Source organism: Chinchilla lanigera, unplaced genomic scaffold (genome assembly GCF_000276665.1).
Source record: "Chinchilla lanigera isolate Chin_1 unplaced genomic scaffold, ChiLan1.0 scaffold00135, whole genome shotgun sequence".
Classification (NCBI taxonomy): Eukaryota; Metazoa; Chordata; class Mammalia; order Rodentia; family Chinchillidae; genus Chinchilla; species Chinchilla lanigera.
In genome coordinates this window covers 595,770-619,903 of record NW_004955536.1, presented here as the reverse complement: position 1 = coordinate 619,903, position 24,134 = coordinate 595,770, and the positions used below count along the sequence as shown (strand labels likewise).

The following is a 24,134-nucleotide window of genomic DNA, read 5'->3' as shown; positions in this document are numbered from 1 at the left end:
CCTTTCTCAAGTATCTGGCATTGACTCCATGAGGGGATGTGGCATTGGGCAAACCCACACTAGCTGGAGGAAGTAACTTGTAGCCCCCATGTGTGGATAGTCTGGATCGGTTTATTGAGGGGTCTGTCACTTTGAACTTAGCAGTGTTTCCTGATGCTAGGCTTCTTAGGATGATACATCTGAACAGAAATTTAATTATTTGTTTTATATGTCCTCCAATTCTTTAGCTCTTAGTTCCCTAGTTTTCAGATCAGAGTCTTAGAGGGTTGCCAGTCTTCCCTATGTTAGGGGAAAAGGATAGGAGCTTGTACCCCTCCACGGGCTCAGGTTTTCAGTGTGGGCATGTTTTTCTGCTCAGGCCCAGGGAGAGCACTGGAGTCACATTGTAGAAGCCAAGTAGAGGAGGAATTCAGAATGGTGTGACTATTTCTTCCTTGTTAAACCTTGTGGGTATTTGAGTTTTGTCACTTGGTTGCTATGGACATCACCAGAAAGACTAGTCCTCAGTCAATAAGGACCTGTGATCAGTCCTGATATCAGACCTTGCCACACAGCATGATGATCAGGTTGGGAGAGGATGTGCTGAGGCAGGGAAGGTGCCTGCTGGCTGGCCAAGGAGCTGGAGGATTCTTGTCCCAGTCCATCTTGCTATGAAGCTAACTGAGGGGTGGTTTGTATAGGCAGGTGGTAGGTGTCATCAGACTGCAGGGACTCCTGCTCACAGAGAAAAGGCCAGATGGTGCACCTCAGATCTGAATCACAAGATACTTTTTAGTTCTACAGATCTCAGGAACAGAGATCATTATTTCCTTAGTCTGTCTTTCTCTCTTATTAGTCCAACCATGTACAGTTCCTGACATATTATACAATGAGCAGGGTAGAGGGGCACTGTCCTACTATCCTCTTGCTGATCGCTAGAGTCATATGAGGAGACATTTTTGACCTGATTATTGTGGAAGGCAAGGGTCAAATAAGATTAAATAGATAAGCAAGCACAAGATTTTGTTTCACACTCAGTTTAAGTCTTTTGTCTAGAAGTCAGTAATTGTGCTGGCAATAAGTAGCAGTGCTGGGTGGGGGTGGGGGTGCATGCCTATAATCCCAGCACTCAGGAGGCTGAGGCAGAAAGATCACCGCAAGTTTAAGGCCAACCTGAGCTACATAGTGAGTTCATGGCTAGCCTGAACTACATAGCAAGACCCTATCTCAAGAAAAAGAAAGAAAGAATTAGCAGTGCTGTATATGTGCCTGTTTGACCTTAAATCCACACAGAGCTACTTATATGTTTCAGAGAGGAGCAAGCAAGAGAGCTGTACAGGAGACTAAGGGAAAAACCAAGAGGTAGGTGATCTGGGCTGCTTTGGTTCCTTCTGTCTCATTTCTGAGGCACTGGTCCTCCTTGCCACTCTCCTGGAGCAACTGTGCCACTCTCTTCTCCAGACCAGCGAATAGATGGTGACAGTCAGGAAATGGTGCGGTTGCTACTTCAGGCCATTCAAGGCTTTGAGAAAAAAGTGCGAGTGATTTACACACAGCTGAGGTATGAAGCCCCTTTGCAGCTAAAGGGTAGGAGGGAGCGCCGCAGCTCAGCTACAGGGAAGCCATCGATGGCTCTTGCTCCAGTTGGAGCCATCATTGTTGGGGAAACTGTTCCAGGTCCTCACTGGACCCCTAACTGCTGGGGATAGTGCCATGCTTGCTCTAGCCTGAAGCCCACAGGAGTGTATCCTATTTGTTCTTCACAGTAAAACTGTGGTTTGCAAGCAGAAGGCCCTGGAGTTGCTGCCCAAGGTGGAAGAGGTGGTGAGTCTGATGAATGAGGATGAGAAGACTGTCGTCCAGCTCCAGGAGAAGCGGCAGAAGGAGCTCTGGAACCTTTTGAAGATCGCGTGTGTGAGTGACAGTGCCTCATTACCCAGCCTCCCACCCATGGGCCGCAGGGCCACCCAAGATCCCTTGGCAGTTACTACTCAGGTCACTTGCTGTGACAGAGGGCATAAAGCGAGGGTTGGGTGCAGAGGTTAGAGAAAGGGCTGTGCCTGTTGCTCTTACTATTCTCATGGCAGCTCTAATTGGTGCAACCAGATTGCTTCAAACCATAGAGATTATTCTCTAGGAGGTCTTGAGGACAGAAGTCTAAACTCCAGGTATCAGCAGGATGATGCCCCTCTGTGGCTCTGGGGGAAAATTCACCCTGCCCTCTTTGGCTTCTAGGGTGCCAGGCATTCCTTGGCTTCTGGCTGCACCACTCCAATCTGTCTTTGTCCTGTGACCTCCATGTCTCCCTCTGGACACTGTCACCAGACTTGAACTACATTTGAATAGTCCGAGATGATCTCTTCTTGGAATCCTTCACCCAATTACCTCTGCAAAGACCCTTTTCCTAAATAAGGTCAAGCGACAGGTCAGGGCAAAGACATAGCCATTTCTTTTCGGGCCAACACTCTCCCAGTGTGTGCTACCCTAGCAGTGCAGCCTCCACCTGCCACATAATCTGCCTCAGTGCACCTGTGACCACACAGACAGCCCCCAGGAGGACATGAAAAGCCAGATAGCTGGAGGAAGGGGATGCACAGGGCACAGCTGGCAGTAGAAGCTGGAGCTGCCAGAGGGTAGCCCTGTTGTAAAGGGCTGTAGAGAGGTGGCAGAGAGGTGAGAGAGCAGTTCAATCAGCAGAAAATTCAGCGGAGGGGAAGAGACTGGGCAGAGGGCTGCTTGTTCCAGTCAGCCTGGAGGCTGGAGCATGCCTTTGGGCCGAGCAGGAGATTGACAGTGTTAGAGAGAGGGCACAGTTGATGCCCACAGTTCTGACCAGGAGCATCGGTAGTGGATTTGCCTTGGGAGAGCTAAGTAGCATTTCCTCCTGTAAGAAATGAAGCCGGAACCACGATGAGATGAGAAGTTGGGAGAAGCTGAGGTGCATACAGAGAAGGCCACTCCTGGGGCTGCACCTGTCTCAAGGAGTCATGGTCTGGCAGGGGGCTCAGCTAGCCATCCAGAGCAGGAAATGCTGTAAAGCTATGTTCGAGTGAGCAGTGGAAGCAGGGAGGACCCCAGCTTCCTCTGTAGAGGGGAAGGAACAAGCAGTGTTTCTGAAGGATGTATAGGAGTTAGATGGCAGGATAGCTTCCCAGAAGGATGTTGCAGGCATTGCTTTATCAAAGGCCTGGAGGCCTGGACAGTCCTGATGTCTTCTAGATGGTAGGAGTGATCACTGAGGATGAAATTGGAGGGGTCAGAGCTGGCTTGTGGAAGTAGCATTTGGAGAAACTGGATAGGGTTTCCTTTCAGATCAAAGGACCTTATGGGATGCTGTGACCCCATTGGTGTTTTAGAGATGTTACCTTGTGTCAGCTAAAACTGGATTAAGTGAGGGCTACACAGTGAGGGGGCTGGGCTGCTCCTAGGTGCATAGAAATTTGGGGAGCAGCTGACTCTGGCTGTGTGGGAGTGGCCTGCTACCTCGCAGCCTTATAAGCTTAGCACAGGAGGAAGAGGTGGCTGGGTATGTCCAGGTGCTGGACAGAAGGGAGGCACAGCAGGTTGAGAAGGAACAGGCTGGAGTTGACACTGGAAAGTCTGGTTTAACAGGAGGGGAGGAGATTAAGCCAGGGAGGGTCTATAGCTTGAGGGCCAAGGGCTGGGTGGTACTGAGCGCAAGGAGCAGGGAGAGGGAGGAATTTTTGAGGCAGACAGGTGACATCTGACTAGAGGCTCAGCAAGGGAAGTGGCCCGAAGTGCTGAGAGGTTGGCAGTAGATAACCTGCATGGGCTACAAGTAGGAGGAGGTGTGGGTGGCCGCAGCACCCTAGAGCTGTAGTATCTCACTTTCCCTTTGCTGTGCCACAGCAGATACAGGTCACAGCCCCCTAACCTTTCATGTAGCTCAGTCTTCTGCTTGGAAAAGGCTAGAAATATCTCTCCTTTCTTTCTGTGTAAGAGTTCACTAAGGAGTCACATGAATGAAATAAAGCCTAGAAGTACAGGTGCCCACATCTCCAGTGTTTACAATCCTTTCTCAGAAAGCACACCTGTTGGCATACTTTGATGCTGAATGTGAAGTCCCAGCTGTTGTCACAGACAGATAAGGGTTGGTAGTTTTGAGGAATAGCTGTGGTGTCTTGCAGCAGATATACTGTAGTGTAAGTGAAAATTTGTTCCATCACTTGGCTTCACAATTTTGTGGGCTGCCTTTCTGGTTCTGTGCTTCAGAGCAAGGTCCGTGGTCCTGTCAGCGGAAGCCCAGACAGCATGAATGTGTCTCGACTCAGCCACTCTGGTCAGCTGATGTCCCAGCCTTCTACTGCCTCCAACAGCTTACCTGAGCCAGCCAAGAAAAGGTAAGTCAAAGTTAGCAGTGCGTGTTCCCGGGCACACCAGGAGCCGCTGGGGATGGCAGTGCTTGTCGTCACTGAGAAACATCTGTCCAATGATTTTATGCCTGCTTCTCTTTGTCATATATATGTTGTCACTTCTTGGCCTTATGACTAAGATTAAATGTAGTATATGCTGGAGATGGAAGTGTTCTAAACCTACACACTGTAATAATTGCACACCTCTGTACTAGCCTAAGGCCATATATTTGGCTCCCACTGTCCCTTATAGCTCACTAACTAAATAGTTTCTTTGTCCAAGGGTTGGGTTACTAATTGCTTAGGAAGGATATTGAAAGTGCTTCAAAACTTAGTGACCCTTCACAATGAGTTCTCTTCATCAGCCTGAGTCCTCTGGCCTGTGCCCTCCTGCCTCACCTCCATTTACCAAGCTACTGTTTTTCTTCCCAGGGTCTCTCATCATCTGTTCATCCCTTTGTTGCCTACTCTTGGCTGGGCCACTATGGCAGAACTGTGAGCAAAACATTCTGGTCCCTTCCTGACAGGGCTTTCCTGACTGTTCTGCTGCCAAGCCTTCATTCCTCCCAAAATACCATTCTGGCCAAGTATTACCTGTTCAGTGACTTGCAGTGGCTTTCCACTCCACGTCTGAGCTTTTCAAGGCATTTACAGCTCCCTCAGTGTGGCGCCTGCGTAGTACCCAGGCCTTACACTCTCTGGTTGCCCTCCAGGCTGATACCACACCTCTAACCTAATAGCAAGTAAGGCTGAAAAAAACATGCTGTAGAGGCCTAGGATGTAGCTCCATGGTACAGCACTTGCCTAGCATGCGTGAGGCCCCAGGTTCCATGTCCAGTGCTGAAAAAAAAAAAAAACCTGGGTTCCTTCCCACATACAGTGTCACATTTTGCAGAGTAAAGTGCATTAAAGGGCATTGACATCCTGTCCTGGGTGTTTTTCCTCCAGTGTTATTCTCAAAGCCCAGAAAAGCCCTCCTGGGAGCACAAGGGTCATGGTGGTTTCCATGTCACAGAGCTGAGGTCAGAAAAGGAAGAATAGTTTATTAGATTTTTCTTGTCCCATAGTGGCCCATTTATGATAGGAGGCATGCATTTCTTATTGCAGAAAAGAGATAACAGATTAGAGTAAGTAAGTTTCCAGAACTTTGCATTTCAGATCAGAAGGAAATCTGGAAACCTGATGAATTGCTTTGTCCATTGTTTTTTTCCTTTCTGTTTCAAAAATTGGAAAACAGGTGACTTGGGGAAAAGCTTTAGATTTTTTTGGAATTTTGGAAAGAATCTACTATCTAGTAAGTAAAAAAGAGTTCTAGGGCTGGGGGTATAGCTCAATGGCACAAGTAAAAAGAGAGTTCTTTTGCTTTTTTTATTCTTAGCAATATATGTACTTTCTTTATTTTGAACAATAATGCTCCTGACTACATTTTGGCTTCTAAGAAGTACTTAACCAGATGGGCTGGTAGTTTTGAGGAATAGCTATGGTGTCGTGCAGCAGAAATACTGTAGTGTAAGTGTAAAATTTGTTCCATCACTTGGCTTCAGAATTTTATGGGCTGCCTTTCTGGTTCTGTGCATTGACATCCAGTCAATGATGTGCTAATTTGAGGCATGCATGGCCAAAATAATTGCTCTGTTGTCTTAAAAATGATGTGAAAAGCTCTATAACATATTTTAAAGCAGTAGTAATAGCTGCAGTGCGTGTGAATGACCTCTTTCTAACAGTCCGACCGCTCGGTTGTCACCCACAGTGAAGAGCTCGTGGCTGAAGCGCATTCCCTGTGCTCCAGGCTGGAAAGCGCCATGCAGGACACCGTGAAGGAGCAGGACCAGAGCCTCATGGTAACTCCCTTGGGAGCCCCAGCCCTCATGGTAACTCCCTCAGGAACCCAGCCCTGCCTGGCCTCCCCTTCTGCAGTGAAACAGGGAAAGAAAGTAAGCCAACCAGTGCTAATTGCAGTCTCTTGTGGCCTCGGTATATACTCAGGACTTTCGGGTACATTTTAAATTATGTCTAGTAATTATGGCTATTAATTTTTGCATGCTACAGGTACATCATGTGTCTTATTTAATTAATCTTTATGAGATTTTAATCCTGGGAGGAGGCAACATTTTCCCATTATGCCTACCTGCACTCTGTTTACCACTGCTGCCTATTGATGTGTGCTGGGTACTCTGCTGGGCTCCGGTGACAGATAGGAGCCTGTCATGGCTCTGAGCTTGGGGGTGCAGAGCTCAGCATGTCAGTCTTAGAATGGGAAAGTAATGACGGTAAAGCTTAAACTGTGGAGAAGATCCTAAATGGCTCCTTTGTCCTTGAGCAGGCTAGTCATCTTCTCCAGAGTGTGGGTTCTCTGTCTCGTGCTGCTCTTCCCCTCGTACTATATATTGATTATTTCACTGCTCACACTCTGCCAGAGGAAAAGAAAATCTTCTGAGTCTATTTCCTCTGAAAGACTGGAAACAGTGGCTGAGCTTAGCTCTTCCTCCCATCTGCCTTCAGTGGGCCTGTATGTGAGGGCTGTAAACTATAGGCAGGACTGAAGTTACCTTTCCAGTTTGCACAGTCACAGGATTTCAGTCCAAAGGAAGCTTAGCCCACACAGTGTCAGGACCTGTGTTGACAAAAGGTTTAACCATAGTTCCACACTGTGCTGCTTGCCCCTAGAAGAGAAAAGATGAGCTGATGTTTTTAATGTACGTATACTTTCAGGCTCTGGACTGGAGCTGGTTACACACAGAGGACGAGGAACAGAGTGCTGTGGAGCAAGCCTTGTGACTGGGGCTTCCACACTGGCCTGTGGCTCTCCCAGAGTGGTTCCTGCTGAAGCAATGTCCCAGCGCTCTCCAGCACCCGGGTAGAGGTCTCACTTCCCTACAGCTGTGACCTTCTCCCAGGCCCAGAGCGCAGCCCTGTGCAGGTGGTTCTGGTGCTGTGTGTGTACACTGGAAAGCCTCTGTCACAGCCCTGTGTGCGTCAGTGCCAGTCACAAGTGATCAGGGAAACAGAACTCCATAGCCACTTTCTCTGCTGTGAATAAAGACCCCTGATATGGTTTGCCACAAGGACTGCTGGACAGAAGTCTGCCTTGAATGTTTCAGGACAGAGCTGAGATGGCAGCTGGTGCCAGCCTGTCCTCGCCTATCCCCTCCTTAACTCCAGAGAGGCCTTGACCTATCTGCCTGTGGCCAGGGTTTCATCTGGATTCAGCTTCTGTTCAACAGATGTTTTAATCATAGGTCTGGCCTGGCCACATCCTTTCTTTGACTTTTCACTTAACTGCTGCTAAAGTTTTATTTTTACCTACTACGTTGGTGGTCATCCCCTTTCAGCAGGGTTGTACAGTGATGCCAACTTGCTGCTGTCTGCATCCATTCAGCCAGACTGAGTCACTAGAGCCAGCATCGAGTCAACCTGGGAGTCAGTTTTCATGCAGAAGGAAGGAAGCAAAGTGCCTCTCAGCCACCAGCCTGCTGTCACTGCCCACCTCTGCCTAATCAAACACCTCTGTCTGCCTGCAGTCAGTGGGGTGTTCTTGCCTTTCATGTCATTCAGCAGTATTATTAAATTGGCTGGTTTTACAGATACTTTCTATATTTTTTTAAAAATCTTTTGGGGCTGGGGATTTAGCTCAGCGGCAAAGCGCCTGCCTGGCAAGCGCAAGGTCGTGAGTTCGGTTCCTGGTACCGGAGAAAAACCAAAACCAAAAAAAAAATAAAATAAAAATTTTTTTATATTTCATTTTATAAAATCAGAAATATTTATTTTGAAACAAGGTAAGACATGGTCTACCTGTCAGAAAACTACCACTCAGAAATATTTTTCATCCACAAAGCAGGTAAAACATACAAACATTTAAATTTTATTTTGGCACCAAAAAGGCTAATTGCCCTTCTTGAATTAGAAAAACTGAAGCTGAGCAATAAGTAGTTTTACAGGCACTTGAACATGCCTAAGCCTTTAAATCAGTAAAATACTTTCTAAAAAAATTCTGGTTACAAAAGTTATACATACTTATAAAAATTTCAAACAACAAAATGAAAAAAAAAAAAAAAGAAAAGACGGTGAAGAGCTCCTGAAAATCTCTCTTGGACCAAACCCCAGCCCCTCAAGGAAAACCACATTTAACAACTTGGTGCATATATCTGTCCAAATCTTTCACTCTATTGTAGATACAAAATACACAAACCTTGATGTGGCTCATATTATATACAGTGTTTCCACTTGCATTTTACGTTTAATATATCTTTAACATCAGTGTTAGTACATGTTGGCTAGATGGTATTCTGTCATTAAGTACCATTTTAGAAATGGCAAAATCACTTTTTAAAATCATTTACACATGTTTGTAATTTTCAAAGAAAATGGGCAGAATCCTAAGACAAAGACAAATATCTAAAAATAATTGTCTTTCCACCAGTGTGGAATAGTTCATTCCTTTTTCACACAAAACAATGTGACTGAAGAGATTAACTATAATCTCCACATTTATACAGAATGCTTCATTTGTTAAGCCTGTCTGAAAAGAATGAAACATTCAGATGATTAATTCACTTACACTTTAGAAACTAAGTCAGCGTACTACAAATACACAGTATGAGCAGTTATAGTATGATCCTTTTTAGTCTAATTTCAAGTGAATAACAATGAAAAAATTGGATAAATGATAGCAGTCAATAACTTGAAAAATCCAGAAATTCAAGGCGTAGATTGCCAACTAAAATGCTACTGTTTACATTTTTTTCTTGTTGGTAGCAAATGCTAATGGAATTCAATGCTGATTACTTAAAGTTCCATCACATCACACATTCCATCAGGATAATAAGGAGAACATTAAAAAAAAAATGAGAACATAACATGCTTACTGTGGAGTGAGATTAAGACATAAAAATTTTTTGCTTGAAAGTAATGATTGTGTAGCACATGGGGCATTTGTCAACTGCTTCAGCACACTCTTTACAAGTTACCAGGTGTCCACAAGGAATAAAAACCACAGCACTATTTCTATGCATACAGCAGATTTTGCAAAGCTCTTGTAGGCGCCTTAGCCGTTCCTCGATACTAATCTCTTTCTGCAATGAAGTCTGACTTGATTCATCTTGTGCTTATTTTTCTGAGCACTCACTAGGTCTGCAACTAGAACCTCAAGTGATACACAGTTGCTCCCAGATGTCTGAATTTTTCCCTCCATTATTTTCTTAATATCCCTGAAACTGAATGCCATTGATATAGCTACTTGTACCGTGGGATTCTGGAAGACTGTATCATTAATTCTTTTAGTCAGTGGTGGTGTTTTTTCAGCAGTTCTTACCAGAGACTCCTCAAGTGAATGGGTTAAATGAATGTTGTTTATATATTTTTGTCCCTTCTCTTCCAACAGATATTTACACCCTGGATACCACTTAGCATGTTGTTCCCAAGGGTCTTCACTGGGCTTGCAATCAGTTAGTCCTCCTCCACAGTGAAAGCACTTTACTTTATCACCTTCACCTAAGGCATAAAAGCCAGTTCTTGCAAGCTGCTCCTTGTTAACTGAGTATGTCCAAGGCCCAAAAGTAATGATCCGGGCTTCATAATGTGCCACAGCTGGATTTCTTGGAGGAACTGAATTTGGGAAATTCCTATCAGAACTCACATTAGATTCACTTCAAACATTAATGTTCTGGCTCAAAACGAAACAGTTTGGAAAGTGTCGTCTGTGTTCTGACCAGGCACGATGACAATGTTCCCAATTTTTCAGTTTTCCACCACAACAAAAATACTGCACTTGATCATCGATACCTGTGTAGTACAGTCCAGCACTAGCTAACTGTCTGGGAGTTAAGTGAGCATAGTCTGGCCAGTTCTGAAATGATTTTAATCTAGCTTCTTCAATATACATTGCAGGATTCCATGCGTATGTAGTATCACAGCCATTAGCTGCCATGCTGTCCAAGATCTGAAATTCTATCTTCAGCTTCATTCAAGCGGTTTTGCCAGCTTTCAATGGAAGTTTTGATTTTCTGGATGTCTCTTTGAATCTGTTTCATGCATTCTAGTTCATTGCTATATTGTTCATTTAATCTTTTCATCAGTTTCCTATGCTCATCTATTTTTTATATGTTTTCTTTAGATGTGCTGAGCAAGTCTTTCATTATTGTCATTTCATTTTTTACCTGAGAGATTATTTCTGATCTTACCTCTTCTGTGGTCTGTTGGAGTTGTTTCTTTACTTCCTTGCAATCATTTCAGCAATTTCAGGTGCATGTTTACCAAATTCTCCTATGTTGATGTCTCCTGGACTTGTTCTGAGTGGGGTGGAGTTCTGAGATTGTGTTTTAGTCCTTCATCTTGTCATTTTGATGCTGGAGGCAGAGCACTCAGTCTCCCTTTTCCCTGGCAGTTGAGCAAAAGTCACTAGCATCCCTAGTTTTGTTGGTGGTCAGACTTGCCCCTCAGGGGCCACCAAGATGGGCTCCTTAGTATGGAGTCTTCTGGCAGTTGGTAGAGTGTACCTAGTTCTCCCAGGTCTCAGACGTGAACCACCATGTCAGCAGGTCGCAGACGGTCTGATCCAGCGTCCCCAGGTAGCTCAGGGCACGTGTATGACCTGTGTATGACCCAGAAGCGGGCTGCATTAGTAGCGTGATCACAGACCACTTGGTCCTGTGTCCCCAGGCAGTTCAGGGCGCAGGCGGAACCCAGACACAAACTGCAGGGTCAGCAGTTTGTGGACGCCTGATTGTGTGTCTCCAGGCAGCTTGGGACTCACACAGGAGCCAGACGTGGGCTGCCCTGGCAGTGATCACAGACCGCCTGTTTCTGTGATCTCCAGGAGGTCAAGGCATGCACAAAGCCCAGACATGAACCACAGTGTCAGCAATTTGTCGACTGCCTGCTCTGGTACCTCAGGTGGTGCAGGGCATGCGCAGGGATGGCCCAAACTCAAATCGCGGTGTTAGCAGTTGATGGTCCCTGAGCCAGAATCTCTAGTCTGCACTGGGCACACGAAGGGCAGAGACACAGACTATAATGGCGGAAGGGTTGTGAGTCACCTGCTCTGTCCCCAGGAAGTAGATGGGGAATCAGTTTCTATATTTTTTAACAGGACTCACTTTTATAACTGTGGTTAGGGCTTCTAAACTCAGAATTCAACAAAACGGGAAATTTTGTAACATTGAGTAGTACCTGTATCTCTAATAGTGCAGTAGTACTACTTCTTCCATATTTCACAAATCTTTTAAATATATGTGGACAGATTAGGAAAGCAAAACTGGTATAGGTGATCACAGACAGATAATGTGCTTAGAGAAGGAAGTTGGAGTAGAGGGATTTCACAAAGTGGCTTTCATGGAGATACGATGAAGCAGTCCCTGGTGAAGTTTAGGAAATGCAAAGCTGGGCGTGGTAGCATGTGCTTATAACCCCAGCACTCGGGAGGCTGAGGCAGGAGGATCGTTTAGATTTCGAGACCAGCCTGGGCTACAAAATGAGCTCAAGGCCAGCCTGAACTGCATAGTGAGGCCCTGTCTCAAAAAGAATACCAAGTAGCAGAAAGAGAGCAACCACTACCTCAATGGCTGAGGCAGTGGACTCAAGGAAGAAACATCTGAAAGAGCTACTGCTCTTAGCTGAGATCCTCATATTAGATTCACTTCGAACATTAATGTTCCAGCCCAAAACAAAGAAACAGTTTGGAAAGTGTCGTCTGTGTCGGAGAGGGTGTGGCTCTTGAGCTGTGCTGATGAACTCAGGGGCCAGGCCTACAGAGAGAGAGGTACTGCCTTTGGATGTCATTCAGAAACCACCCATAGGAGAAATGCAGTGTGGGAAGCTACCCTTTGTGCTGCCAAAAGAATCTTCCTACTGGCTGCAGCACAGTCCAGCAGATGGCCCCCCAAATACACAGAAGAGACCTGTTCCCTTCCAATGACCTCTCTGAAAATGCTTAACATTGTTTGGGCAGGGAAGGAATGTCCCAGTAGCCAAAGCAAGACAAGGGCAGATTTGGATTTATCTCCAGCAACTTGTATATTAAAACAATATTGGGAAAGAGAAGAGAGTGGATAATGTAAGGTTCAAATTGGACATGAATTCCCAAGCCCCCAACCTGCCTGCTAGCACAGGTGCTACTCTCAGCAGGGAGCTCAGCTGAGCACCACACCAGAGTTATTATTGGCAAGCACAGGATGTGATAAAGGAGATAAGATAGGACAAAGAATTTTGCAGGTCCTGGGACATCTGAAGACACCTGAGGATTTACAGTGGACACTTCAAGGACTTTGCCTGTTTCCTGCCTAATATCCTTTGCCTTCTTTCAATCCCTATAAAAGGGAACCACTTCTCTTTGTTCCCCATAGATGGCCTTTTTGCCCTCTGTCTGCCTGCACCAATGCACAATAAGTTCCATGCCATGTTGCCTTTACACAAGCATGGTGGTCCCGCCCTCACCCTGTATGTTATAGATAACACACACGAGTAGGCAGTTACGTACAACAAGCAAAGAGAATTTGAAAAGCTGCTTATTGCACTCCCTCTTTTTGTAGTTATTACTGATGTCTTCCATGAAGCTGTAGTTGATAGCTATTGCTTTCTTACCCTTTCCTTCAGCCAGTAAATTCACCTTGTTAGAATTCCTTATCCAAGCCGGGCGTGGTGGCGCACACCTGTAATCCCAGCACTCGGGAGGCTGAGGCAGGAGGATCCTTGCAAGTTGGAGACCAGCCTGGGCTACAAAGTGAGCTCAAGGCCAGCCTGAACTGCATAGTGAGACCCTGTCTCAAAAAGACCAAAAAAGAAAAGAAAGCCTTATCCAGTGCAGCAATTCAAATTGTCATTCCTCAAAGAATCTGAGTCCATGGTCATCCAACTTTTACTTTTTGCTTTTATTTTCCATTATTAACTATGGTACATGAGCATATCAAGAGATAACCCAAATAATCCCCTGGGATCCAGACACAGTCCTCACTGTATTACTGCCCCAAAGGTGTAGCAGCAGTCAGTTCCTCTTGGCAACCAAGATCAATCTCGATCAATAAGCTTTTTTTTTTTTTTTTTTTTTTGCCTGTTAGCCCCATTGCCTCAAGAAGTCCCAAATGGAATCTCACCTCCCAATTTAGTGGAACCTCATTGTAGTCTTGATTGAAGTATCCCATCCACCTGTGAGCACTAGCATCTTTAGGCCAGCAGAATTCAAGATTGCCAGCATGGGAAACAAAAATTTTCCAAGTGAGTTTTTATATATGCAGGAGGATAAGCCACTCCTACTTTCAGCCTTTGATCCTCAGACCCATGCATTCTGACTCTCGTGGGAGGTGTGGCCTTTGCTTCATATAATGTTAGAGCCAGTGCACATATTTCACCTTTTAAAACATGGTGTGCTCCCACTGGGGCTGTAACTGTTTTCGTTAAGCCATCCCAATTCCAGTTACTCCAGCCACTTTTGTTTTTTTTTTTTTTTTTTTCTCCAGTACTGGGAACTGAACTCACGACCTTGCGCTTGCCAGGCAGGCGCTTTTGCCACTGAGCTAAATCCCCAGCCCTCCAGCCACTTTTGGATGGGGCATGTGGTAAGTCTAGTTAACTCCTTGAGCTGAGCCTTCCTTTGCTGAGAAATGAGATCCTTGATTGGGAGCAGTGGTATGGGGAGTGCAGTCCTGTGGGTCCACAGATGTGCTGGCAGAGCTGGAAGGGAAGACAAATCCATATTCAGATTATGTATCTAATCCAACAAAGCATAACAATGAGGGTAAATCTGCTTCTTCCACATAAGAGAGGTCCAGTATAATCAGCGTGCCATCAGATTGCTTCTGGGGGAATTGTGTGCTATGCTTAGAGGACTCAGTGTTAGTCTCTGTTGGCAGATAGACAATAGCATGAGCAAGATCAGTTTTGTAAGGGGAAGTTCATATTGGTGAACCTGCACATAGCCTCCATCCCTGTGCCTGTGCCACTTTGTTCATGACCTGTTGAGCAAACCCTGGGGTGGTTGCAGAAAGAGAGTGACATCCACTCACCATGTAATGTCAGCCTTATTATCAAGAACTTCTTTGGTTATTAAGAACAAAAGCAGTGGCTGTCCTTTGATGAGCATTCACATAACATACAAATACAAATCTGTGTCTGTTGAAACATCTACCCATATGTCTCTTCCTGCTTTACTGTCACCAATCTTTCAATCATGTTCCTTCCAATCCTGTGATCATCCAGCCAACCCATTAGTAAGAGCCCACGAATCAGAGTAGATCCACATTTCTGGCCATGCTTTTTTCAGACAAAGTGGGGAAAAAATAGATGCTACTCTATGAAGTTTTACTTCCTAGGGATATTTTCTTTACTACCATCCTTCAGAGCTACTTGAGAGGGGCTGTTTGTGCTGCAGCTGTCTACTTTCAGCATGTTGTAAAGAGCCATAAATAAACTAAGCTATATTTTATAGGTAAATAGACGCAACTAGAGACCATTATTTATAAGTGAAATAAATCAGACCCACAAGTGTAAACATTATATTGTCTCCCTAGTGTAAGAACCTGAAAGAGTAAATAAAATCTGAAAGGTACGATAGATATTGTGAAAGGAAAAGAAACTACTCAAAGGGAAGGAACAATTGGGATGAGAGAAAGGAGAAAATAAGGGGGAAAATATATATGTATATACAAGGATAGCTGGGATAACTGTACTGCTGATTTGCATTAGTTTGTTGACAGGAACAATTAATGCCTAAATTTTTTTCTTTTCTTTTGAATTTTTTTGGCCAATTTTGCATGCTTATATCTGGTAATGTGAACAACTAATTTGAAGACAATATGCAGTATAACAACCACTGTTGAATTCTTACCATCTTGTAACCCTGTATTGTTTCTAATACCTTTTCTATTACTTTTTATTCTCTTTTTAAAAAAATTAATCTACAGCCTTTTTTTCTTTAGGCAATAGGCCATAGAGAACACTCTGAAACTGTAAGCATGGATAGAGGGAAGGGAAGTGATTTGACACAGGCACCACTGATGGACTGAGCCACATGCTCATGACTCACTTGGACCTTTTTCCTCTTAGGTGACTACCCCCACCACCAAAAAGAACCAATTTTCTGATGGCAATTGCCAGAGATAAGTTTTGCCTGTTTGAACGTCACGTAAATGTAGTCCTATGGTACATGCTCTGTGTCTAACTTCTTTCCCTCACTGTTGTAGTTGTAAGATTCACCTATGTCTTGTGTCCATTTATTCAGATCTTCTTTTAAAACTTTTAAATAGCTTGAAGATTTTACCCTTCTGGATGTTGTGCATTAAAAAAATTAATTCCTAAGCTTTGATACTTCTGTTCTCTTGCTGACTTAGCTCATTTTGTCAGTGTATTTTATTTTGTACAATTTCTTTTTTATTGGTTGTTGCTGGTAGATAGGAATAAATTAATGCTTGTAATTTAATCATATAGTTGGAAATGTAGTGAATTTTTATTAGTTTTAATAGTACATCTTAATTTTATTGTCATCTATATATTTTCACTGTAAATATTTATGATTTTGTCTCTTCTAATCTTTTTGCCTTTTATTGCTTTTTCTTGTCTCACTATATTGGCTAGGATCTGTTAGTGCAGTGGTGATGATAGTGGACACCCTTGCTCTCTTCTGACACCAAAATCTCTTTGCCAAAAAGAGTGTTCACTGTAGGTTCTGGAATAGTTGTTATCAGATTAAGGATGTTTTCTTCTATTCTGATATTCTGAATCTTTTTAAAATCACAAATTGGTTTGAATTTTATCAAATATTTGCTTGTACTGTTTTTTCAGTTCAGTTAACATGTCATTTAATGTTTTTGCATTTATTTTTATATCTGAAAAGAGCCTGTAATTGTCCATGGGTACTCAAAACAGAGAGTATATTTTATAAATTTGAAGGAAAATGCTGACTTTTTCCAAGTTTGAAGCTCATGATCCTAACTATCGTGTTTTTGCTGAGGCTCACACACTTCTAATTCTAATGCTAAGCTTCAAATGTTTATATCTCAATGCAACATATCTAAACAACTCAAAAACACTACATTTATACCTACCCATCCCTCAAATCTGTTGCATCTGTATTTTTTATTTTAGGTAATGAAATTGAAACCCAGTAAGTCCCATAAGCCACAGATTAGTGATTGTGTTAGCTTTGTTACTGAAGAAATACTTGAAATAATCATCTTATAAGAAGAAGTGTTCTTTTGGTCAAGTTTCAGAGGTGCTGGTCTGTGATCATTGCTTCTGTTGCTTTGGCAAGGCAGCACATCGCATGGTGGAGCAAAATCACCTACCCTGTGGCTGGGAAGCAGAGAAAGGAAGAGACTGGGGGTCTCGTCTCCTTGGGGAGCACAGCCCTAACACTGAAAAGCCTCCCAGGAGGCTTCACCTCTCAAAGTTTCCACACAGCCTTACAACACCTCCCCAGGCATCAAGCCTCCAAAATGCTGGCCTTTGGGACACATTTGAAATCCAAAATACAGCTCTGATCATGCTAATGTCTTTCATCATCCTTGCTTCTATCATCCAAAGCCCACCTATGTTTCATCTCCTAATTAAACTTTTTCCCTTTCTTTGCTCTCTTGCCTTAGTTTTTTAAATACTCTGTTTTTAGAATATTTACTCATGCCTCTCATCTAACAGATACACGTCTTCTATAGCGCTGTTAGAGTGATTTTACTATATGAAAATTGGAAATGTCACTAAGCTGCTTGTAACTATCTAGACACTCAACTCTGGTCTCCATCTTCTGCCTGCAGTGTCCTTCATCTTGGCCTCTGAGCTCATGTTCTACCAGGTTCTATGCAGTGTTTATTTCCCCTATATTCACCAGGCTGCTGCTTCTTTATGGAAAGTTTTTAACACTCTTTACCTAATACAATCCTTGCTATGAGTGGTTCTTCCTTTTCTCAGCTAATTCCATAATACCCACTTGGTCTTTTAATCATATGCCTTCCCCAACCAGATTTCTTCTTTCTCTAAAGACACCTTTACTCCCAAAGTGATTTAATTCTGCCTCAGAGCTTTAAATACCACATAGATGCTGATGGTTTCAAATTTGCATCTCTAGTTCAGACCTGCTTACTGCATTCCAGGGTATATTCAGCTGCTTTGTCAACATTGTCAACTGGACTATAATAGGGATTTCACATTCCCAAAGCCCACTTCTGATTTTCTCTCCCAGACTTACTCCTTGCAGTCTTTTGATCTTCATAAATGGCAGCTACATTCTTCTAGTGACTCAGATAACCATGGAGCCACCCCTGACTTTCTCACCATCTCCCTCCAAGTTGTGAGTCCTGTTGATTCAGCATTCAAGATATATCTGAATCCTCACTGTCTCCTTCGATGTGCCCTGAGCCTGAGTCTCACCATATCCTGCCTGGACTATTGCAGTTGCCTTCTAGCTTGTCTCCTTCCCTACCTCAGCCAGAATAATTATTTTGAAACCTATGTTAGATCAAATAACTTCTCTGCTCAAAGCCTTCCAAGGATTATATTCACTTGGAGTAAAATCCAAAGTTCTAACAACAGCCTATTAGTAGGTTCTACATTATCTGGGCCATACCTTGTCTCCACATCCCCTTTCCCCCCACTGCTGCTACCTCTCTCACCTCACATTTGCTACTCTCTCCCTTGCTTACTGTGCACCACTCAGGCTATTTTACTTCAAGTCAGAGTGGCTCATTGAAGTTAGTAAATGAGCCATCAATATTGTCATTGTTTAAAATGACAACAGGGGGCTGGGGATTTAGCTCAGCGGCAAAAGCGCCTGCCTGGCAAGCGCAAGGTCGTGAGTTCGGTTCCCGGTACCGGAGAAAAACCAAAAAACCAAAAAACCAAAAAAAAATAAATAAATAAATAAAATGACAACAATACTTGTTCCAGTTTGTGCACAATTTTTCACTTTCAACCTCAGAGCTGTCCTTGTTGCTTATTCTGCCTGGACTGCATTCCCTGGACACCCTCACTGCTCCTTTCTTCTTTACTTATGTCTGTGCTTATGGTAGCCATATCAGAGAGGCCTTTCCTAACCTGACTTAGAACCCATCCCTACCCTACCTTTCAGGGGCTGCCCTTATAACTATTACTTTGATTTGTTTGTTTTTGTGATGCTGGGGATTGAATCTTGGGCCACACATGCTCTATAACTCAGCCACACCCTCAGGCCCTTGAGTTGCTTTTATGCTATTTTATCACTACTTGATATCTGCAGATCTCCACAAGAGATTTGGTTCATTGGTTGCTGTATACACAGCACCCAGAGCAGTGAGTGTTTGTTATGTGGCAAAAAAAATTAGGTCCCTGCTGTCATAGAGTTTACATTGTATGTTGAAAGGAGGTATGCAGGGAGTACATAATAAAAAACAAACCTGAAAGTTTCTAATAGTGTTAAGTGGTATGAAGAAAATAAACACAGTAATGGAAAGGAGAGTGGTCATTGTTCAAGAATGTGACAGAGATGTGACTACTGGATCGAGACCTAAGTAGTGAGAAGGCAGCCAGACAAAGGCTGACATAGAGAAAACCACCTGAAGCAGGTACCTGCGTGATATGGGTATCATAGGCAAAGAGAAAAGAGCTAAGAAGTAAATAGAGCAGGCAGGGTTATATTAGAATCATACTGGATCATTATGGATCCAATTAGTTCTGGGCCACAGGAAGGAGTTTAGATTTCACTCAAGATGGAGTCAGAGGATATTTAAATAAATGTGATGTACTTTGGTATTGATATAGGTGAGAAAATCTCCCAGCTTGAATGATACCTGGAATGAGTTCGAAGAATGAATTTTAGGAGCAACAGAGGTTAAGAGCAGAATATATTTAATGAGGGAAAAGAAGCTTCTGTCCAAGAGAGAGGGACCGAAGTGGGGCTCGAGTGGGTTACCTAGGGAACCCATCTTTTGCAGGGATTTTATAGAGCAAAATCATGAGGTGAGGTGGGTCCAAAGTGGGGGGAAAAATGGGAAATCACAAGGTGGGCATGAGGTGGGACAAAACCATGGTTAGCCAATAAGAATTGTTCAGGTAAAATGGATTAAATCGGGATCAAACAGGGAAGCCAGTCACTTAGCAAGTGGCATGAATACAGGGGCTTTTCCTGTAGGGGGTTGGGTCAGTGACTGTTCAAAGTGATTGCTACCTATTTAGAATATCAATCCCTGAGGTCCATCCCTAGGGAGGTATGTGGATGTGTTTGTTTAATCTTTTTTTTTTTTTTTTTTTTTTGAGATTTGGCCCGCAGCAAGTACCACCTCTCCATTTGCAAAGTATCTTGTTTTCCATACTGGCTCCTTCAGAGGGCCTGGTCCTGTCTGACTGCCTATAATATTTCTGTCTAACTCAGCTGCTTACAGCAGTACTACACTTTAATAGATCATGCTTGTCTTTTTTGCTGATCAGAGGTGATGGAGAGCACTATGAAGCAGCCCTGAGCAGGACTTAAATTAACCAATGGGCTTTTCGTGTGAGTCTGTCCAATGCCTAGGCTCGTTGTCTGAAGATGGGTGATGGATTCATAGTAAGTGAACTTCTGTGAGTCACTAATCCCTACTAAAACCTATAATGGTGGATGAAGCTGGGAAGCCTCAAAGGATAAGACAAGATTACAGCCAAGGACACCTGGATCCAATCTCAACTAGATAAAGACTACAGCCTCAGACATCTCACACCTGGGTGGATTAACTTAATCCTTTTTAAGGATTAATTTAACACCTTACTTGAAGAAGTCCTTGAGTGATTCTGTCCTTCTTGAGTACTCCCTTCCCTTCTCATAACCAAATAAGTATGGGCTACCCAGAGAAGGTCTTGGTCTTAGCCCTAAGAGAATCTCAAATTCTGTGAGAAGACTTTGATCCTCCTGGAGCCCTGAAGTCATTCCATTTGCCTCTTTTTATTTAGCCTTCACCATACACTAATTCTGGAGATTGTGGACCTGATGAGCTCACAATAATTAAGGCATATTATTAACCCGATAGAGGGGAACAAGAGCAAAAGCAGGAAGTCAATTAAAGCTATGGCAGTAGCCCAGGAGACCATGGTAGGTTGCACTAGACTGAGGTGATGAGAATCTGACTCAGAATGTATATATTCTCCATATCCATGGGGCATTGTTCCAGGACCCCCTAAGAGTACCAAAGTCAGAAGATGCTCAAGTCCCTTACTAAAGTGGCGAAGTGTTTATATAGAACCTATGAATATCCTTTCATGTATTTTAAATCATGTCTAGTTACTTATATCTGATACTGTATACATGTTATATATGCAGTTATATGTTGCAGGCACAGGGACTCATTTGGCATCAACAAGTATGTAGAGCTGAGAGGAACTCTTGCTCTCCTAGGCTGGCTGCACCCCTCCCTTTGGCTGTGAAAAGGACATGAAAACACCAGGTGGAGGCCTGAGCAGTCTAGGACATAAGCCAAGAGTTGTTTGTTCTCTGCTCTACCTAAATTTAGGTTATGAGAAAAATATTGTGTTCCCTCTCCTTGCCTGCAGGGTGGCCGTGACCCAACTGCTTTCTGATAAGTTACTATGCCAACTAATTAACAGAAGGTCATGTGGTATGGTCTGATGCTTTGCCAACTGAGAACTGCCTTTAAAACTACTGCTGTACAATAAAGCTTTGCTCAGAGCTCCGACTCTCTGAAGCCCTCTCAACCCGTGTCAATCTGTTCTTGTGCTTCTTGGACCCCGCACAGCTGGACTGTGCCAGTTATATTGTCTTGTTTGGGGCATAACAGAAAATATAGGTATATGTTTAGCACAGGACACAGTTTTGGGCCAGGGATATAGCTCAGTGGCACAGCACCTGCCTGGCAGGCATGAGGTCATGAGTTCAATTCCTGGTGCCAAAAAATAATAATAATAATAAAAGTAAATAAAAAGAATTGAAAAGTGCCTGCCAGGACACAGTTTTATTCAGGATGTCTGTGATCCATGTTTGATTGACTGCAGACATGAAACCTGCAGAGACTGAAGGCTAATGGTGTTCTGGAGACAGAACAAGAACTTGCTGATAGACTGAATGTGGGGGATAAAAGGAAAGCAAATAAAGACTTCTAAGGTTTGGCATGATAGCAGAATGCATTACAGTGTCATTTGCTGTGATGGGGGAAGGTTCAGGAGAAGCTAATAGGAAAAAATCAATAATTCTTTAGGACATTTTATATTCAAGATACATATGAAGAATTAAGAGATATCCAGGAGTAAATTTGATAAGTGAGACTGGAGCTCAAGGCTAGAAATAGAAATGTGGGAGTCTTCAAGATATACATGGCACTTAAGAAGGTAAAACTGGACAAGGTGGAAAAGCTAGAGAATCAAGGCGCAAGGCCATATCTCCCATAAAGACTGGAGAGTGAAGAGCTAGGGAAAAATGACCAGAAAAGAGAAGGAAAATGTAGAGTATGTGGTACCTCAGGAGTCAATTAATAAGTTACATCAAGAAGAGTGGTTACATTGCTCAAATGTAGGTTGGTATAACAAAGACGTGATCATTTTTCTTGCATTCTCAGGTACTGATTTTTACATAGGGTTCATAATACTTACAAAAATGATCTCACAGTTCCCTTCTGTCTTGGTTACTTTTCTCTCGTTGCTGAGACAAAATACCAAATTTAAGGAAGGACACCCAAATTTAAGGAAGAAAAGGTTTATTTAGCTTACAGTTTGTGGAGGTTTCAGTCCATACTCGGCTGGCTCTGAGGCAGAGTGGCACATGGCAGAGGGCAACCATTTATGGCAGTGGAAGATAGCAAAAGCAGCAAGAGCAAAAAGGGGGATTGGTGAAAAGCAGCCTCTTTCTCTCTCTAACATATGCAAACTATCTGCCCCAGGGCAGGTGTAGCACTCACACCCATAATCCCAGCATTGGATCATGGATCAGTCATAAACTCCAAAAGCCCTCCCCATGACTGCATGAGGATTTGGGAGGACATGCAGACACAAACCATAACACCTACACATTTGTAACTTTTAAACTTTGGGGGTGAATTAAAACATTTTTATTTAGTGGGGATTAATAATTTTCCAGAACAAAGTAATCTGAATGTAGCCTGGAGCAGCAATTTGATAGGGAAAAATATGAGTAGGAGAAAAATATGAATGGGGGAAAAATGAGGGAAAGTCGTAAGTCTAAGCAGATGGGAATTACGCTGTAGTAATAAAGTTAAAAGGCAAGAAACAATTTAGAAAAAATACAAAATTTGTAAAAGCCTTTTCAAAATTATAGAAAAGGGTAGTATATAAAGGTAAGTACTATAGTATATAAAAGATCTAACAAATTAATACAAAATGCCTGCTGTTTTGGTTCTGGAGTGCCCTACTCAGAGGCAAGCTTTTGTGTTAGGTGATTGGTGCTAAAGGTGACTCGCTGTTAGGAGGAAGGACTTGGTTTAGCAGCAGGTCCCCGGGGGCAATCCAGAAGGTTGTATCTCCTTGCCTAGTTCTTCCCTCCTGTCTCAGGTTCCTGATCACCATGACTTAGCAGCTTTCTTCCTCCAGACCTTTCAGCATGCTCTTTCTCCCTGTGATATAGGGGAAAGAAACTCCCAATCTGCTAGATATCTGGTATAAGTCTGTGTTCTCTAAAATCAAAGAATAAATTTTAAGAACAATGGAGGTTAAGAGCAGAATATATTTATTGGGGGAAAGAAAGCTTCTGTCTGAGAGACAGAAAAGGTCCTAAACAACTTGCAAGGAACTTCCTTTTCTAGGGTTTTTATAGAGCAAACACACAACGGGAAGCAGGTCTAAAGTGGGCAAAATGGGAAATTGCAAGGTGGGCCTGAGGTAGGACAAAATTATGGTCAACCAATAAGATTATAATTGCTCAGGTAAAATTGATTAAATCAGGATCAAATGGGGAAGCAAGTCATCTAGCAAGCAGGTGTGAATACAGAACACATGCCTTTCCTGTAGGAGGTTGGGTTAGTGACTGTTCCTGGTTTTCTCTTTTTTTTGGTACCAGGAATCGAACTCATGACCTTAGGCTTGCCAGGCAAGCATTTATGCTGCTGAGCTATATCCCCGGCCTCTTCCTGGCTTTCGCAGGGTGATAGAGATCTATTTAGAATATCAATCCCTGATGTTTATCCTTAGGAAGTATGTGGGTATATTTGTGTCTTTTGTCTTGAGGTCTGGCCCGCAGCGGAGGTGCCTATCTACCCTGAAGTTGCAAGGCATCTTGTCTTCTGCACTGGCTCTGCCTATAATATTTCTATCTAACTCAGTTGCCTGCAACACCTGGAGTCAGCATATTATCATCTGAAACCTCTAAAAACCATGAGCCCAGATAAACCTTTTCTCCTTTAAATTGTGGGAGCTGAGACACAATGTCCTAGCAATGAGTTACTAACATAACCCCCTAAGGAAACTAAGCAAAGGTTATGAGTGGGAAATTCACAAAAAAGGAATACAAATATTTAATAAGCATTATTTAAAATTTACACTGATATTGTAAAAAAGAAAACCATGACCTATTTTAAAAGAACTGTATTAGAAGCCTAGAAATGTATGTCCCAAATTATAAATAGGATATCTGGTATAAGTGGTACATCTGGTATTAAGATGGATGGTGAGATAATCACTAATTTCAAATTTTCTTCTTTTACACACTTCTCAAATTTTTAAATAGCAACTACTAAGTCATTTTGTAATAAAAATTTAAATTTACTGGAGCTGGGCATGGTGGCGCACACCTGTAATCCCAGCACTCGGGAGGCCGAGGCAGGAGGATCTTTGCGAGTTCGAGGCCATCCTGGGCTACAAGGTGAGCACAAGGCCAGCCTGAACTGCATAGCG

The 24,134-nt window shown here is 43.2% G+C and overlaps 1 protein-coding gene and 1 pseudogene across 1 annotated transcript in view; one reads left to right on the top strand and one right to left on the bottom strand.

Annotated features, from left to right (window-relative positions):
- Nucleotides 1-7,939, top strand: part of Ikbkb (inhibitor of kappa light polypeptide gene enhancer in B-cells, kinase beta) — a 46,683-nt gene extending 38,744 nt beyond the window's left edge. Inside the window, exons 17-22 of the mRNA XM_005410510.1 lie at nucleotides 1,292-1,341; nucleotides 1,441-1,540; nucleotides 1,746-1,893; nucleotides 4,213-4,340; nucleotides 6,103-6,193; nucleotides 7,065-7,939. Of these exons, the coding sequence (XP_005410567.1) occupies nucleotides 1,292-1,341; nucleotides 1,441-1,540; nucleotides 1,746-1,893; nucleotides 4,213-4,340; nucleotides 6,103-6,193; nucleotides 7,065-7,130 (583 nt within the window). The 3' untranslated portion in view covers nucleotides 7,131-7,939. The remainder of the gene's footprint in view (nucleotides 1-1,291; nucleotides 1,342-1,440; nucleotides 1,541-1,745; nucleotides 1,894-4,212; nucleotides 4,341-6,102; nucleotides 6,194-7,064) is intronic.
- Nucleotides 7,940-8,056: 117 nt separating this feature from the next.
- Nucleotides 8,057-10,338, bottom strand: LOC102008769 (annotated as a pseudogene).
- Between the last annotated feature and the right edge of the window lie 13,796 nt (nucleotides 10,339-24,134).